Here is an 18579-nt window from a genome sequence, read left to right as displayed (position 1 = left end):
CCCTCGGGGGAAGCGCGGAGCTGGCCCTGGACGCGCCGGAGGAAGGCTGCTGGTGGCGGGTCACGTCCCGCCCCTCGGTGCGCCGGGGAGAGCATCTGCTCGTTTAGCCAGCGGCCTCGTTAGGGAGCAACACGTGCGCCGGGACTGGGTAGCTGACTGTCCCAACAGCCTGGCCCCTGCAGATGAGATGTCTTTGTGGGATATTTGTGCCGTTCCATGGGTTTTGTGGCCATTCTCATGAGTCCGTTCCACTGGAGGGCTCCAGAGGACTAAAACTAATGATACCGTCACACGCAGCAACATTTGTGAGATACCTGCACCTGGTTCGGTAGCTTGGCAAATGCCGGATATTTCTAAATCGATTCCTATGCAGACCACAGGTTTGCAAGCCTTTTTGCATTAAGCACTTATCCACACAGATTCTCAGTGCTTTTTTTAGACAATCCTGCAACGTTCAGTGTTGAACTTGGATGAGATGTACTAGGCTTTACAGTTAAGGATGGGGCCGTAAAAATGATCAGAGTGCTGGAACACTTCTCCTCTGAAGAAAGGCTGACAGAGTTGGGGTTGTTCAGCCTGGAGAAGAGAAGGCTGCGGGGAGACCTGATTGCAGCCTTTCAGTACTTGAAGGGGGCTTATAGAAAAGATGGGGACGGGAAGAAATTTTTGGCAATGAGGGTGGTGAGACACTAGGACAGGTTCCCCAGAGAAGCTGTGGATGCCCCACTGTTGGAAGTGTTCAGGATCAGGTTGGATGGGGCTTTGAGCAACCCAGTCTAGTGAAAGATGTCCCTGCTCATGGCAGGAGGGTTGAACTGGATGGTCTCTGAAGGTCCCTTCCAGCCCAAACCATGGGCTGATTCTATGATGTGCTACCCCAGCTGAAATTTATCAAGCTTTGGAAACAAATTACTGTACAGAGTACTCAGCCACTGTGGTGCTTGTTCATTTCTTCTCTTGCAGTCATACCTGTTTGCATGCAAACAATCTTTATTGAAAGGTGTGGGATACAGCAAGCAAGGGATGCTCTGAAGGATTTGTCTTAGGGCAAAGGGTCAGCTACCTTCTAAAGATGAGGAGCGGTAGTCTTCGAAGCAGAAGGCATGTCTACCAGCAGACAATATTCAAGCACCATTTTACAAAGACAGGGTTACAAGTAACAGTCCGGTCCAGCTGAACAGCTCTATCGTGTGCAGGAGTAAGAAACCCCTTTTGAATTCTGAAGTCAGGACGTGCTGAGAGATGGTGCCTCTCGCAGAGGTGACAGATGCTGTGGCTCCCCCTGATTGTAGAACACAGGAGGAACTGGGAGCCTTGGCTTTGTCCAGGGACCAGTCACTAGCATTCCTGGCAATTCAGTGACAAATCAGAAAGACCAGCTGCTGATTTTTAATTTGTCTGGGGCAGCAGCAAACCTTGTGTCATCTGTGCTATTATGCCATTATGAGACTTCCTGTGTTGTCTTTGTCACATGTGACATGCAAACTCCTGCTCTGAAAGAGTGGTTTCTCCACTTTTGGGCTCAGGGTACTGCAGGGCTTAAGAGACCACAAATTTAGCACAGTTCCACAAATTTTTGGTGGACAACTCGCCATATAACCTGTAGTGGTAGAGAGGAGTCTTAACCATGTTTGCTTTTAGTTAGGTGCACGGTTATCCAAAGATATTATGGAGACAGGAGTGTCCAGTCTCTCTTCTTTTCATGACTGAGGTACGTGATAATCGTAAGTCTGCTTTTGGCAAGAAATAACACTGTGGATAGGTTTTAATAAATTACTGATCTCTCTTCCTTAAGCGGTAACTGTATTTATCATTGAGGGTAATATCCGCTCATGAGCAGCAAGGAATAGTTGTTTGTTTATTTAGCTATTGGTACTGTTTGTTTTTTGTACAGCGCATGTTCATCAAGGAGGAAGTTGCAGGTGAACAGTTAAGAATAAAATAATGCTGTATTACATGGCTAATTAAAAATTAGGTCTTATAGTGGAACAATATGTGCAAAAAATAATCAGATCAGACTTTTTTTTTCCCCCCATACCCAATAGAGTTTTGACTCAAACTACTTAAGTTACTATGATGTTTCTGTAATAGTGACTGTTTTAGCAGTGGTTTTGGTGCTTTATGATAATCAGAGCATGTATTTGTCCTTATGTCTTCAAAGTACAAAAAAATAAGTAAATGATACCTGAGTTGCCAATATCTGGTCCTTTTGTTCTTTTAAAAGGCTTGGCTTCAGCTCATTGGGTATGTGGATTTAAGTTTAAAATAACAGACCTTGGAAGCTACAGCTGCTTGACTGACTCACTGAAGAAGTTTTCATAGTACTTTTTTTTTTTTTTAAATTTGGCCTTTGTTCAGCTACTTGGTAGCACTGCAAATATTAGTCAAGTATGCTGACGTGTGAACCACGTTCTGGAAAACTTTGTAGATACTGAGCAAGCTGTTTTCTTCAGTTCTTTTTCTGGTTCTGTGTTTTGGATCTTGGTTACGCATTTGGAAGGACTCTATCCTTCGATGTGAGAAAGAACAGTTCTGATGTTAAAAAATGCAGTGGAGTAACTGAAGTTGACTTCCAGCATTCTAGTGATACACAACTGTAAATGGGCTGGGAGAATTTTACACAGTTTTTACTGGATATCTTGCTAACAGATCTCAGCAGGCACATCGGTGTAGCTTCTGCTTCTCAGGAAGAGAAAAGATGCATAGTATCTGGGCATTAAATACCTACAACAGATTAGGGTGATGCCCTAGATGATGCAGAAAAATCTTTGGCCAACTAGAAGTAGAATGGATGAAAGAGAGTAGCAGTCAAGATAGTTATTTTAACTTTTTTTTTTTCTGATTTATCGTAAACTTAACTCACCCCATAAATGTTTAATTTTCAGCAGCTGAGTATAATACAGTAGTAGATATTTGTTTTCCCAGATAAAATGGAAGCTGGTATATTTTTATCTGAGTGATGGTATGCATTTGTTCTGACTCTGAGTGAATTGTGCATCTGCAGCCCTTCTGCAGTAACTCCTGGAGTTCATTCCTATGTGGGTGCATAGGGTGCAGCACTTTTCCATACTCCCAGATCTTTTCAGCTGCAGAGGTGTTCTGACTTACCTGGGTCTTCCACATTAAGAACACCAGCTGATGATTCTCATGGTACCCTTTCTGCATTAATTTTTTCTTCTTGGTAAAGGGGCTCCTCCAGGTGTGCAAGGCCATTTTTCCTTTGCATCTCTCTTTTCAGTCACACCTGCTGTGTACAGATTCTTACAGTATTCTTTATTCCAGTGACACAGTCATGGAAGAAGTGCTCAGTTTGTTTCCTGTCAGTTTGGAGCACATTGAGATAGATATTCTTGGAGCTTATATGGTCTGTGTTCTTTATTGACTTTGGACTCCAGCTTGGTTGGACGTCCATAATACATACCATGGATGAACTGCTTTATGTAATTCCTTGGGAGAAACTTGTGAACTATTGGGGTTGTATCCCTAGAGTATCCACTAGTGGCTCCAGCCTCATCATGTCAGTGATGTCTATGCTATCATAACCCTGATAAAGCAGTAGCATAGTGGGAGGAAGGGTGGGGGGGTGGGGTGGGGTGGGTGGCGGGAAACAGAGCTCTGCTCTCAGGTGTTCAGCAACACTGTTCAGCTTGAACTCTTGGTGGCATTGGTCTGATTCCTGGTCTTTCTACTAACTGCTTTGCTCCAGGTGTTGTGACTGTATGGTTAGGTTTATCCTGCTTGCAAATGAACAGTTCCACAAAGTTCATCATTGAAATTCACCATAAACCTTCAGTCACTCTGCTAAAACTTCACAGAGTCAATATCAACTACCTTGAATGAAAGGAAAAGGCCTTATGTTAGAACAAGGTGCTCACACAAAAGACCAGGAGATCGGGCTGTTGATATCAAGGGCTTCTGCTCCTTAGACCCCTCCATTTTCCTTTAGGTCCATTTCCAGAGCCTCAGCCTATATGGGACAGAGAAGCTCTGCTCACAGAGTATGCGGTGCTTTTGAGAACCTTCTCAGGGCATGACATAGGTGACTTCATGCAGCCCAGGGATTCCACAAAGAGCATCAAAGAGAGACTAATGTACCTTTGCTGCTTGTGTTGTCTTGAGCTCATGCCAAAAGATTACGTAGCTAATGACACTGATTATTTAATATTAATTTGTTTCAAAAACAGTACTTGCAGTTTATTACAAACCAGGACCTATGAATGGAATATCAAAAAGAGTGTGTTGTCTTTAAACCATGGGGTCCAAAACCTAGCTGTGTAGGGGTTCTCAAAGTACGTGTGATGGCCTGCAGTTTCAGCTTTGTTTATTTAGATAATGGATACTTCTTTGCTGAAATGTGATGCCTGTTTGGAAGGCCTGCAAGACAAGATCTTTAGTCACCAGAAGGACTTCTGCAGCTATGTATTAGTGCTCAGATTGCAAGTAAAACTTGTCAGGCCATCTCATGTCACATATGGACCTGCCGTTCAGGGATGATGAATAACCTTATCAGAAAGAGCCTCTCTTCTGCATCAGAAGGCGCTTGATTATTGGCTCTGGTTCTGTAAGCTCCAGAATCATCTGTCATTAGTCTACCTGTCTACAGGGTTGAATAAATCAGACTGCCAGATTGTGTCCGGGAGATCTGGTCAAACAATGTTGATGTGTGATCTAGGAGTTCCTAACCTTGATCTCTTCAGCTCATGACACAGCAGAAGGTTGCCTGCTGCTTTCCTCCTAGGGACAGCCTGAGTCCTAGGCTGTGTCCCGATTTCTTCGAGTTGAGGTATTCTTGCTTCTAACAAATATCCTATTTAATTTCATCTTCCAAAGAATACTTGTTTTTCATTGCCAAGATACTCACTTCCATGAATTTCCTGGGACAAGCCATGCAGACTCTCCAGATCTCTTTTTCTGCAGAAGCTGTCGCTGTGTAAGGGGCTCTGCATAGTTCTGATGCTGTGTAGCATCCATATTGGCGAGAAGCGTGTTGTCACAATGACGGGAGGTTCTTAGAATGAGCAAGAAAGAGTCTGCTAGATGTACTCATCTGGCTAACTAGGTATGGTTAGTTATCTTCCTGATGCTCTTCTGGAGCTTCGTAAGTCTCTGTGCTTCTTGTCTTGGACTATCTGCATGAAATGGAGCAATTCAGATTATCCATTAGCTCTATTAAATTTTATTTAGGGGCAGGTCTTGCTTACCTTTCCAGGGGAAATTTCTTGATATTTTTCAGCTCTGCTTCAGCCAGTGTTGTAAGGCATGTAAGGAAGATAGCATCTCCAGGATGACAAGTGGGCTTCATCTTTTGACGTTTACAGGACTAAGTCTCGCTCCCTAAGATTGCTCCTCTCCAGTGTTGAGAGGTCCGAGCGTATTTACCTCTGCACAAGCGGTGTTGAACTGGATAACAGATTTTTATGAGCTTACGCTATGAAACTGCCGAATTAAGAGTTGTCTGAGGAATCTGAGCGAGGCCATTAGAGCTCAAGTTTTGTTGGTGGCCTTATCTAAAAAACGGGCCCATCTTTCACATCAGTGGGCAACTAATGATGGGGGCTGTCACCAGTCACTGCGCTGCTGGGAAATTTTCAGGAAACCATGCTCTATTTGGCAGGGTGGTATTCCCGTCGCTGTGGAAGTCTCTAATTTGCTTCAAGGTAACTGTGTTTTGTGGGGACTACTGGGGGGAGTCTCCCAGAGTTGAAGGTGAACATATGAATTATCACTCAAAACTCTGGTTACTGGTAAGTAGCTCCTAATTGTATACTTTTCAGTGTGTGTGGTGTGTCTGGACACATCATGCAACTGTATCAGAAAATACCTTATTTTGCGGACGAATAGGCAGGTTGAAGGAGATGTCTTTTTTCCTGAAGGAACAGGTTAACACTGAGGTGTAATCTGTAGCTGAGATGCACATCACAATCGAGGAGAGGAGTGGAAAGGTGCCTTTTAAAATATCTCTCCTTTCTCTGTCTTAACCTAACTTTTTGTTGGGTAGAATACTAAAGTATAGTAGAGAGTTTGACACCAACTTTAAATTTTTCTGGGTGCTGTTGACTCTCAGAGGTTGCTATTTGCTGGGTATCAAGGTAAGTCCTATCTATGCCACTATGTCAGCTTTTATCACCAGCAGGGGAGCTTTCACCAACAGTCCTCTCAAAGGTGGCATGTTTTAGTGCCAGTAATTTGCTATAATAAAACTTCAGCAGATCCTGCCTTTGAATAAAGTTTCAGTAGGTCCTGCCTTTGAATGGGAATCTTTTTTTTTTTTTTTTTAAACATACAACAGAACATATTTCAGAACATGTCTGCTCTTAAAAACTCTAGCAAAAATTCGATAGCACATTAAGTTTTTATAACCTGTTGAGTACATGTAACTGAAATTAAATGTGAATTGACAGGATGTTTTTCCCATGTAATTGTATTTCTGTATAAACCAAAAAGAATCCTGAATTGGCTTCTGTTTCTTCATTGGTAAACAGATTTTTAATGGATTCAGGTTCCTGTTCTGCGATCTGACATCAGGGAATGTCTCCTGAAGCACCAATAAATGTGCTTTTGTTTATTCATGTTTGCTAGAAAGCGAGAAAGCAGAAAGGCTATATCAAATTGAATGGTGGGTAGAACAGCTAAGTAAAAGAACCTCAACCATTATCATAAGGGAGGGTAGTATCTACATTTTCCTTTACAAGTAGGTGCCTGTGAAATGGATCCATTCCTGGAACCTGTTTGCTTTTCAAAACCTGTTGTACACACTGGTGACATCGGAACCAGAGTGTCCTAATGACTTCTCAATTGATGAACCCCTCTGTTATTAAGTAACTGTCTTACTGATGTTTTAATTTAGTAGATTTTATCCAGTATTCATCCCCCCCAGTGGAAAACAAAGCTTGTTTCACTGCAGTTTGGATGCAGTGCTGTGTATTTGGCCTTGTGTCACTAGTGGGAAGTAGGCTTCGAGCTGTCTGTCGTGTTAGGTGAAGCCTCTTTCTTTCAGCTGATGCTAACTTGGGAACTTTGTAAGAAATTAAACCTCATTTATAATTTGTGTGGCAGCCTCCTAAGTTATCTTTGGCAATGCAGGTTTTAATTAGGTGGGAGAGGACTTTGATTCTCTTTTGTCCATTATTACTGCTTGACGTGTTCCAGGAAAACAATGTTTGGTTCTTGTCATGTACATTAGCACAAGAGGTTTCAGCTGTTTCAAACCTTTAAGTTACTGATTTGGTGGGGGAGAGGCATTGTTTGGTTTTGGGGTTTTGGTTTTTTTTCTTTTTTTCTCCTGTCAGTATTGGGGGTGAACAGTAAATTTAAAATTACTGAGAACAGACTACATTTTCTTTGCTGTGTTTTGTGAATTCTTTTAGAAGTAGTTTGTGCTATTTTCCAGTTTATGGCACTGAGGTTCAAAAGTGTTATTTTGGTAACTCACATCTGGTTTGTTCATTATGGTAAGACTTGCAGTGAGAAGACTTTTCATCAAGTACCTTTTTCATGTTTACCGTATACTGGTTAGTGAAAACTTGGATAAAGTACAGGAAACCAAGCAGGGAGCAAAAAAGCAGGGGAATCTGTTAACCTGTTTCTCAGAAAGTGATGGTGTCCTGCTGTTTCAGGTCACCGTATAGAAGGAGGACTTAGAACAACCCTTGTATGTTGCTAGCTTTGAATAGTGCATATTAAAATACATCATTTAGATTTTGATACCAAAAGAATCTGAATACATGTGGTCTTCTCTTTTAGCCAGTGTATCTTAAGGTTAGTTTTATAAACATTTAAAGATGCTAATTTTGTTCCTTCTTTATCCAATTCCTATTTCTGTCAAAAAAACCCACAACAATGAAGATGAGTTGAAGCAAACAGAAAATTTGAAATAGTTTTGGCCAGTTTTCTCATCATATTTGAAAAAGGGCTTTTGTGTGTACACATACAGATGCATAAAGAAAGTGATGTAATTGCTTAAGTATTTGTGTAGTTCATGTTTCTGACTAGTAAAGAAAGTTTTTTACACTAAATTTGGTAATAAATCTGTGTACTTGAAAGCCAGCATGTTTTATAGTTCTCAACCTATGAAAATCAACATTTCTTCAGGAAAACAGTAAAAGCACAAATGCAATACAGAATTAAAAGCTTTCAAATACAGTTCACAAACTAAAATGAGAAGTTTCAAATGGCAGTGATTTTAAATCAGACTGTTCTGCATGTCATAAATTGAATTAACCAAATGTTGAAGTTCTTCAAGGCTTTACACAGTTGTTGCTGTCTTGTCATACTGTTGTGCATCAAAATAGAAATCGACTCCACATCTTGACCTCTTGCTTTGCACTTGCCCACCTGATTTCTCTTCCCAAAATAGCAATAATAAGGTGAAATCATGTCTGGGGAAAGCTGAAGACTCTAGGCCGTATTATGTTGCAGAGTGATGGAGAAACTGCTATGTATGCTAACTACTAAACCCGACTGGGTTTTTTTCCTTGGCCCTGAAGCCAGCTGGCACTGAATGAAAGTCTCTGACCTCCCAAACCAGAACAGACACGTCCCAACTGCCTGCTAAGTCCCAGGTCTGTGCTGACACCTGAAACATGCTTGGGAGCAGCCCAGAGTAGTGCTGGGTGGCCTGGGTCAGTGCTGCTCGGTAATGGCGAGATGGTGGAGTCCTTCGGCACCGCTGCCCGTAGGAGCGTGGGCTTGGCCTCAGCAGCCTAGGTAACTCCCCAAGAGGGTAGCCAGGAGGGGAACGAATGGTGCCACTGCCTAAAGTCACTGTCTGTCTTCTGTGTCACCTTTTTGGTCACCTTTTCAGGTGCCAGTTGATATAGCTGCATTCATTTCTTTGAACGCCTTGTAAAATAGTAAGACAGTTGCTATCTCGGGGGCAGGTTGTACAGAAGAGATTTGGAGGAATTTGTTACCTTGAGCTCCAAACCAGTGCTTCAGTTTCTCAATAGTGAGAGAATAAAGAAAAAAGCTAGAATACTGAACATCCTTTTCAGTGCAGAATCCCTGAGAAAAAGATAACTGATAAGTGCTTTAACAGGTACAAAAGTTTATTACAAGCTAATTGTGTTAGCTGGAGCATGTAAAAAAAAAAAATCCTGAATGTCCAAGATTTTAGGACAGAGATATAGCCACTCCAGTAAAAATAAATCTCATCCGATCTAATCAAGTAAAAACTGAATGTGTAGGAGGTTCCAATTCAGTTGAATTTGTAGAGGTGCTCTTTAGTATTGCTACACTTCCATAAAGAGAAGTTGACAATTTCTTTAACTGTTTGAATTTTTTTTTTTTTGGCATTCAGTTATGTGCAAACCTGCCTCTTACATTATTGCTGGAACAATTTAATCTTCTAAAGCTTTTGGTGGGTTTATTTTAGTGAAATTTCATGAACTTTTTCCAAGGTATTATGTATTTAGGTAAAAAAGTGATACCAGAATTACCAAAATACTTCTTTATTATTGCTAGTGTGATTTAACAGCTGGAAACAAAGGGAGCGGCACCGTGAGGCTGTGCAGTGCTTTGAAGGTTAGTGGTTATCTTGAACCACCATTCTTAAAACTCTTGTTTTAAGATGTAGACAGGTTTTTTCTGACAATTGAAGGAATTTGGATTCTGGATGGAAAGATGAATCGAGGGGAGGAAGAAACACTTTTTTCTTACTTTCGGGTGAAAATAGTATGAGAAATTACCTTTTAATACTTTGTGTATGAAATATGTATATATGAATAGATGTATTGGGGAGCTAGGAGTGGCAGGGCCAGCTTAAATGTTGGGTTAAGTGTGCATTAGCCACTCTTTTACTCTCAACTGGTGTCAGAAAGTTGACTTCCTAGGATCAAAATCTTAAAAAAAAAAACCTCAACACACACACACACCCTGTCCCCCCAAAAAACCCAAAAGAGGGACACTCTCTTCTAAACTAAAAGTTTGAATATCAGAAAGGTATCGTGAAAAAGGAAAAAACCCAAATACTTAATTTGGCAAGAAAAGATTGTGAAAGTAGAAAACCAGGTTATGCCCAATAATCCCCCCTGTTCCCAAAGTTGATCTTGTCTTGTTTAAAGCCCCCCAAAATGCATTTGCAACTGAATTTTTCGTAGCCGTACACATGTAGTTTTTGTACCGACTTGAATGTAAGTGATCTCAAAACAAAGGTGATCTACAGTTTTTGCAGTTTAAAAACAAAATTTGACAAAAGTACATAAAATATGAGCTTGCATTCTTCTCTGCATGACCCAACACCCCACAATGTTATGTACAGCTTCTCTTGTTGTACATTTTTGTAGTGTGATGCTGTCTTCCTTGCAATCAAGCAATTATTTACATGAATGTGTAAGCACTAAGCACGAGGTCCCTTTGCAAGCAGGATCCACTCTAATTGCTCTTTTTGTGTCTACCGAAAGCCAGCTCCGTCCGCTGGGCTGCGTGTGTCCTGCTTGGTAAGGATGGTTGGGGTTACGTTCCTGGCTGGCCACCCGAGTGGCACCGGCTGCTTTAAGCTGGTGTCCTCTGAAGCGGACGGGCTGTAGTCATCTATTCCATATTGCACTCGGCTGCGAGCGTCGACTAGGTCTTCTGTGCTGCTCCTGTGACCTCGGGGAATGAATTTTTCTGTGTTTCTTTTAACTTTGGAGCATTTCAAACAGCCTACACGGGCGGTGCTTTTATAGCTTGAAAACAAGGGTTGTGTGTTGAGTGGCATGAGGATATATCCGTTGGGAGTGGAAAGCCTGTTGAGGAGTTGTTAACTGGCTGGGAAAGGCAGAGGGAGTCGTGCTTGGTGGAGTCTTACCTGTACTGTCACTGGGAACAGTTCCTGGAGTGAAGCATTCCCAAAACTGTGCCCAGGCTTTGCTGTTGGGAGCAGCGTAGGGGGCTGCTCTCTGGTCTTCTGTGTGTAGCAGGTTGGGTGTACACGGGAGGTACAAATGACCAGAAGGAACTGTATGCCATTATAGACATACCTACCTGGTAGACTGCTGTGCCTTGTTGAATTCTTGCAAAGCTGGTCCTGGAGCTTCACGTAAAGCTGGTTGTGGAGCTTCCGTACCATCAGGTCCTAGCGCTGTTGCTGCCTGCTCAGTGAGGATACATGACACGGCACCAAAAATGTTTCTCATGATTTTGAGGGACCATGTGGTGAATGTGCAGTTATGCAGTGATACTTCTTTTCCTTTCTCAGATTTGAAGGCATATATTATTTAGAGATTATAATGAGCCTGTACAATGCCCAAAATGCATGTGGACACCATCTGGTACCTGTGCAGTTCTCCAGTGCAATCGTTAACGATGTGTTTTACCATTCGTTGACTTTCCTTTGTCTCGCTTAACAGCCTTGCATGACACCTATATAGAAAAATACACATCTTTTCCCTAAGAAACAGGCAAGGATATAATTTAAGTAATGTCTTTTATATTTTGACTTACTTTAAATTGCATTTATTGTCAGATGAGTTCTTGTCTTAGAAACTTGTCATATCTCTCCTTGAACATCATTTTGTAGTTAATTTCTTCGCAAAAATACAGAGAAAGCATACTAGGCTTCTGAAATCTTACAGTAATATTTTTCTAAAGGATGAACCATTTCCTCCAGCTTAAAATATTAAGCCAGCATTGCTTCAGCTTGCTTTGCAAGGCTTAACTATATCTGCAGTTATGTAAGTTTCAGTTATGTGATATTTCATGGGCATCTATTTAAACATACAACTATTATTTTTAGTTGAAATATAGACTATATAAAGACTTAAAAGATGTGGGATCAAGGTGGACAACCTTGGCAGCAATGGCCTTTGAACCAACAGCAGTGGATGCAGTCATTTCAGCACCAGCAAGATCCAAGTAAGTATATAGAAAGCTTTGTGGATTCATTTATTTTTAATCTGTTGTCATTTGTATTTTTGAATCTTTGTTACAGAGCATGACTGAGAATTGCTTTTTTTGTAGCTGCTCTCAAGATAACACATTTATGATGCTTTTCTGAACAACTAGAAAAAATAGAAAACATACATGGATACCAAATGATTTGACATAGTTCATGTTTAGTATGCAAAATACAGGCAAGCAACCTGAGTTATCGTGGACAAACTATCAACGTTTTACCAGTCATATAGATCAACATTTAGACCTCATGTACTTTTACAGAATCTATATCCTTGTCAGTTTTTTTTATTTGAGAAAATCTGCCTTTTATTCAGTGCCTGTGTGGCAGAAGTACTAGTGTAGATGTATACACAGAAAAACTCTCACTAGAAGATTAGTATGATATTTGTTTCAGGTTACTGCAGTGATGATCATTATCTCTTGTTTGGATTTTTTTTCTGCCACCAAAAAAACCCCAAACCCCAAACATTTTAAACAGTAGAACATAATATACTTTAAATTGAGAGTGAGGTGACTCACTCAATGTGTCAAGAGAAATACAGAAATGGATAAAGAGAGTGGAGGCGTGTATTTAATACTTGGGCAGAGTGATCAGGCACAACTGATTTTACATTGCTTTCTGTCACTTCAATTTCTGTAACTTCACTAGAGAGAATTCCTCACTTGATAATGGGCAGAAGGCACACTAGCGTCCTCATCTGAGAGTGCAATTTACTTACTTACTGGTAGGAATGCTAGTAAAGAAAAAAAGGGGCGAAGAGAGCTGTAACATAAAATAGCATTCCATAAATCAGGGGTTAGACAAAAAGTATACATTGTAAAATGTACCTTTGTAACTATGTATCTTTCTTACACTTGAATCTTGATGAATTTAGAATTTAAGGCCATATATATTTCTTTCTGATATCAAAATCAGTTCACTTATGAACAAGGTTTATTACTACCACCCATTCAGTGTTAGTGTGAACCTAAAATAATCTGTCTTACGGCATTTTGAACTTATGCAGAGAAACTCTACTTCAGCAAGTACTCATACTTTGACATTTGCTTTCAGTTTGTTTTACTGTACACTGTGAAAAAAATTTAATGGTGCTCGTGGTACTTGCTGAAGGTAAACGTTGCCTGTTGCCTGTTTCTCTTGAGCGGTGAGACATGTAATTGAGAAACAGTGTTAAACTTCAGATACGTGAATACTAACCTTTTAAATTTCCTCTGTTTATTTTAGGTCAGATTGACTGGGCTGCATTAGCTCAAGCATGGATTGCTCAGCGAGAAGCCTCAGGGCAACAGAGCGTAGTGGAACAACAAGGAATGATGCCAAACGGACAGGATATTTCAGGAATAGAGTCTGGTCCAAACAACCATAATAATTTTCAGGGGGATCCCAACTTCAACAGAATGTGGCAGCCAGGTTTGTTTTCCTTCCTATTGATTCCTTTTTTTCAGGTAATGAAATTTTATTTGCCAGACATTTTTCAGTGTGAATATGCCCTGTCCCTCAGGTTTCAAGACGCAAAAGTAGCATCAACTAGTTAACTGAGTATCACAGCTGCTACTTTCCAGTCAGGTGTTCCACAGAAAGGGTAACAGTATAGGCACAAAGGTCTGATAACACAACTCAGTAATCTCCATATGAAATAAATAAATTGGTTTTAGAATATACATATGCAAAAGATTCTGTCCCTGAATGTTGTCGAAAGATAAAGTGTTGAATGGCAGTTATATATTTATTCACCTGGATCTTGTTCTTACATCTGATGTGTTTTGTTGCTTATCCAGTAGTAACAGCAGCACTGAAGGCAACAGGACGCCTCAGAATTAAAGAGCATCTGTTGCCCTCTCCTGTAGCGTAATACCTGCTTCTGGCATGATCTTGACTTGTAGAATGACTTCACAGTATAACTGGCAGATGCTGGCTTTAGGTGCCTTAAAATCTTTAAAAAGGAGATGAGCAAAATTCTGTGTGTAAGATATGTTCTTATTATGTGTTTCATATGTTCAGTATTTGCCCTTTTTGACTTAGGTATCTGACCACCATCTGTGTCATTTTTTCAGTTACTGTAAGTTAAAGTTGGTTGAACACTTCTGTTAGTATTGATTATTTTCAGTTCTTTGAAATTCCTAAACTCCAGTTTTAGCCAAAAATTAATTTTCTTTTTAAAGCTTCATAAAATAACATTGGCAATAAGCATGGGGCAGAGACTGGGTACTTTCTGCTAAGAATTTTTCTGAAGTTGTTTTCTGCAAGGTTTCTTATGTCACCATACTATAATGCAATTTGAAATGTGTGAGCAAGGCACTTAGTAAGCCTGTATGCAGGCCTTCTGTTGTCTTGGTGAAAACTGTACTTCATGCTTCATTCTGTTAATGATTGAAGGAATAGCAGCCCCGGTTTTCACTCTGACTATTCAAATCTGTTTAAGTGCAATGTTTAATAAAAGTAGGCTTAAAGTGTCATTGGCGGTTCTTACATGTGCCTACAAAAGGGAGGTAGCCATCAGGTTTCACTTAAGTTTCACCTACCTGCCCTGGGCTATAAGTTATTGTAGCCACATGTAAGAATTTTGACTTTACTATGTGGCAGTGTATACAATGTATTCTACCTGTATTTCTGTATAGTGAGCAGAGGTTTTCACAGAAATTCTGTGTCATTATTGGACAACTTTGTTTTTCATATGATCCTGTGGTGGTAGGTTCTTCCTCCTATGCTTTTTCATCTGTGAGGTGAAGGAGAATAATATCTTAAGTGGTAGTTTTTGCAAATAGTCACAGAATGGTAAAACTGAGGAAGACATTTCGCTGATAATTGTAAATGTTTGGTGCCCAAGCTTACCCAGAAAATGCAGAACAGGAAAACATTTTGGATCTAGGAGTGAGAACAGTGTAACACCTTCTGTTAACAGGAAACAATGTGCCAGTGCATTTTGTTATCATTGGGTATATCATTTTAAGACTATGTTGTTTTCCCAGTTTTTTGGGACACTGGTAAAGACCATGCTGATGCAGATGTGATCCAGCTTCCCTTGATTTAGGCAATGTCATTCTTAATGTGTAAAAGTACTCACAGCTAAATCATAGCATGCATGGCTAGCCAAACTTCACTTATTACTCTGTTTCTACAAAGCTTCATCTTTCTCCATATCCTTCCAAGTTTCTTTTTTGATCCAAAAGTCCTTAACATGCTACTAATAAAAAAGCAAAATGGCAATCTGAAAACCAACTGCATAACTAGCAGACAATTCACTTTGAAGGGATTCATGTTCCATAAGTGAAAACAGCATCTGTTGTATGCGACTTGTAAGCTTTCAAATCAGTTGACTTGAAGTAAACTGGGTGTTTAAATAGTGTCAGATGTTAACACATACATTTATGAACAATAACTCGTGTAAGCTGTACTTAAAGGTTAAAGGATTCTGTCCCTTAGAATGCTTTAGGAGTATTGACTGTAAAACGATTTGATTAATCAGCTGAACATGACCTACCAGGATGACAGTGGGAGTGAAGAGAGTGATATAATCTTTGAACATACAGGAAAAAAAAAAGAACCAAGTAGAAAAACTACGTTAGACCTTTTTAGTTGCTACAGCAGGAGTGAAGAGAGTGATATAATCTTTGAACATACGGAAAAAAAAAAAAAGAACCAAGTAGAAAAACTATGTTAGACCTTTTTAGTTGCTACAGCGATGGATCCAGTTATGATGCAGATGGGAAGGACAGTAAAAATTAGAAAAATTTAAAGAATTGGTAAAGCACTGGATGGAAGGTAGGAGTTAACCTGAGAAGCTAGCTGTTAATTCTGTTACTGGTGAAAATTACAAGGTAGTTCTGTCACAATCTATAAATATCTATATAGTGGACATAATTTTTAGACTGATTTCCGAAGAAGACAACGCTTATGGCCACATAAGCTATTCATTCATTCCTTAAACCCTTTTCACTTTGTTAGCCAATTGTAACTTACATTGGAGGACTTATGACTGTAGCTTATGCTGGGACCTCTGCTACGTATTAGAGAATCCAGGGAATCATCAATTATCAAGACACGAGACTTTGGAAAGCAGGTTTCAGTGGTTCTGCTGCTCACAAACCCATTTGCTTTCTGTAACAGATCTCTTAAATCTATAGCTCATTACTTTGAAAATTGGAACAACATAGAAATAGAGAAGTAGGAGCAGGTGTTTAACAGTTTACACAGTTTGTAAGTGCTATGGTGGCCTTCAATATCACTGGCAATTTATAAAACAAATTTATAGCATCCTGTGTCCATCCAGTTCGCCCCTCCCATGTTTTAGTTCAGCTACAGCTATTTGTATTTTCTTTATTTAGTTGATAAAATCATTGAAATGGTATAATACAGTCTTTAGATTGATGATTCTTTATAACTTTATAATCTGTGTTGCTTTTGAGGATCCTTGTGGTAAATACAAGAACGTTGAGTAATTGGTGACTCTCATAAATTGTACTAACTTGGTATTGAATGTATTCTAAATCCTAAACAGAATGGGGAATGCCTCACCAACCCCCTCACCCACCTCCAGATCAGCAGTGGATGGCTCCAACCCCCGGTCAAATGGAAATCGTTCCTCCATCTGAAGACAGCAACAGTCAGGACAGTGGGGAATTTGCTCCTGACAACAGGCATATATTTAACCAGAACAATCACAACTTTGGGGGACCTCCCGATAACTTTGCAATGGGGCCAGTGAACCAGTTTGACTATCAGGTGAAACATATTTGTTGCTTTAATATTGTAGACGCGCAGAGTTCCTTCCGTGGATGTGTTCCTCTAATATCATCTAACGGCGACTTTCATTCTTCAGTTCTACAAACATCTACAGAATCTGTTATCTGCTAAGATACATTTTTACTAAATACGGAAGAGACTTTAGAGTTTTCAGTTCTGTTCTGTGGCCAAAGGGGTTTTTTTTTTCTATACTAGGAATGAGAAATGGCTGTTGTCTGCAATATTAAAATGAATCACTGTGTTCCAGTATATAAATTAACATTATGTAGTTTTGTGTTTTTAAAAAAAAAAAAAAGGGGGAGGGGGGGAAGGTTCAGAAATACATACTTAAATACACTAGATAATGTGCCATAGGGAACAGTCCTGTATTTGCAGGGAGATAGACTGGATGATCCATTGATCTTTTCCATATCTATCTACTGTGATTCTTTGAATAAACAATGGTATTTCTAAAAAATCCACATCCAATTTTTTCTTCATTCTGGCATATAAGTTGCATAGCATGATAAATCTGTAGGTGGTTTTAGCACTAATAATAGCAGGGGGCATTGCACCAGTCTTTAAACAGAAATTTTGGATCTTTCCCCTATTTTCAGTATTTTTCTTTCAAAACTCTTGACATAAATGACAAACTGTACCCGTTAAAACACCTGCCTCCTGTTCATAAACAAACCCAAGGGAAGATGGGCAGAAATGTGTTTCTATCGTCTGGCCTACTTTTCTCTATTATTAAATTCATTGTTCAGCAATATTGTTAGGAAGTGAACCAATATTTTCAAATACATGAGTTTACTATAATTTCCTTTGTTACTATTGTGGGACCAAGTCTTAAAATTAATTTCTCTAACTACTACAGAAAACTTGTTTTGCAGTCAATAACATAGGGATGCTTGGCCTGAAACTGTAGTGGAAGAGTGCTTCTACCACTCCTGACTTAAATAGATAGTCAAAAGAATACAATAAACAAATATTTGATGCTATAACTTTCTTCCTAAACACTCTCCTCTTAAATAGTTTCATTAGGCATTTCTGGGCAGCTAATATTAAAACAAAAAACCCCTCACGTATGCCTCAAGACTTGAGACTTTTGGATTGTATACATCTTGCTGAGAAACCAGGGTCTGTGCTAAACTTGCATGTTTATGCATTCAATATTTTAATCAGCCATGCTAATAACATCCTTAAATGATTACTGGGAAGTGCACAGTGCAAAATTCTTCTGTAATAAAAGCTTGAACTTTTCATTTTTGTCCTCGTGTAGTTACAAGGAAAGACTGCTAACATAGTTAGACTTTTAAACCCTAATTTTGTATGCTCTTCATTTAACTGCATGCTCTGATGATAAGCTGTCAAGGAACTGCTGGAGATAGATGGTGACTATAGGGCTTAATGTTTAGCACAGTACAAAAGGAAATTGGCTGAAGCCCTATCAGCTTCGCTAGTATCCCTGCTTAAATCTAAGTGTATTCATTAAATACTTAAGGAAAACTTGTTTCTTGGGGACCACAGAAAAAGAGATTGAGAGATCTCAGTAGCCTAGAAATCGTGGATTCCTACTTGCATGGATTTCTGTAGACCGACTTGCGCACATGCTATATTTAGTGTTACATGTGAAGAAAAATAAACTGCATTACTCTTTCAGCATGGGGCTGCTTTTGGTCCACCTCAAGGTGGATTTCATCCACCTTATTGGCAGCCAGGACCACCAGGGCCGCCAGGTCCACCAGCACCTCCTGCACCTCCTCAAAATCGAAGGGAAAGACCCTCATTCAGAGACCGACAGCGTTCACCTATTGCGATGCCTGTGAAGCAGGAGCCTCCACAGATTGGTACATGTTAACCACTCCTTAATGAAAAAACATAAAAGCTGTATTTTCAAAAGAATTGCAAAATTTGAAGACTTTTTTTTTTTAATAAATTAAAAAAGAAGGGAAAGAAAAAGCTATTGTAAATGTTTT

The 18579-nt window shown here is 39.8% G+C and overlaps 1 protein-coding gene across 2 annotated transcripts in view; it reads left to right on the top strand.

Moving 5' to 3' along the window:
* Nucleotides 1–3607: 3607 nt before the first annotated feature.
* The window catches only part of PNISR (PNN interacting serine and arginine rich protein), a 23884-nt gene continuing 8912 nt past the window's right edge, over nt 3608–18579 (top strand). For both annotated transcript variants that reach the window (XM_035888786.1, XM_009649061.2), the window contains exons 1-4: nt 3608–11835; nt 13103–13288; nt 16377–16600; nt 18264–18450. In XM_035888786.1, coding sequence (XP_035744679.1) covers nt 11748–11835; nt 13103–13288; nt 16377–16600; nt 18264–18450 — 685 coding nt within the window. In that variant the 5' untranslated portion in view covers nt 3608–11747. The remainder of the gene's footprint in view (nt 11836–13102; nt 13289–16376; nt 16601–18263; nt 18451–18579) is intronic.

This window comes from Egretta garzetta, unplaced genomic scaffold, assembly GCF_000687185.1.
Source record: "Egretta garzetta isolate BGI_Z169 unplaced genomic scaffold, ASM68718v1 scaffold231, whole genome shotgun sequence".
NCBI classification, from domain to species: Eukaryota; Metazoa; Chordata; class Aves; order Pelecaniformes; family Ardeidae; genus Egretta; species Egretta garzetta.
Note: the sequence above shows the minus strand (reverse complement) of the source record. Positions and strands in the feature narration are given on the sequence as shown.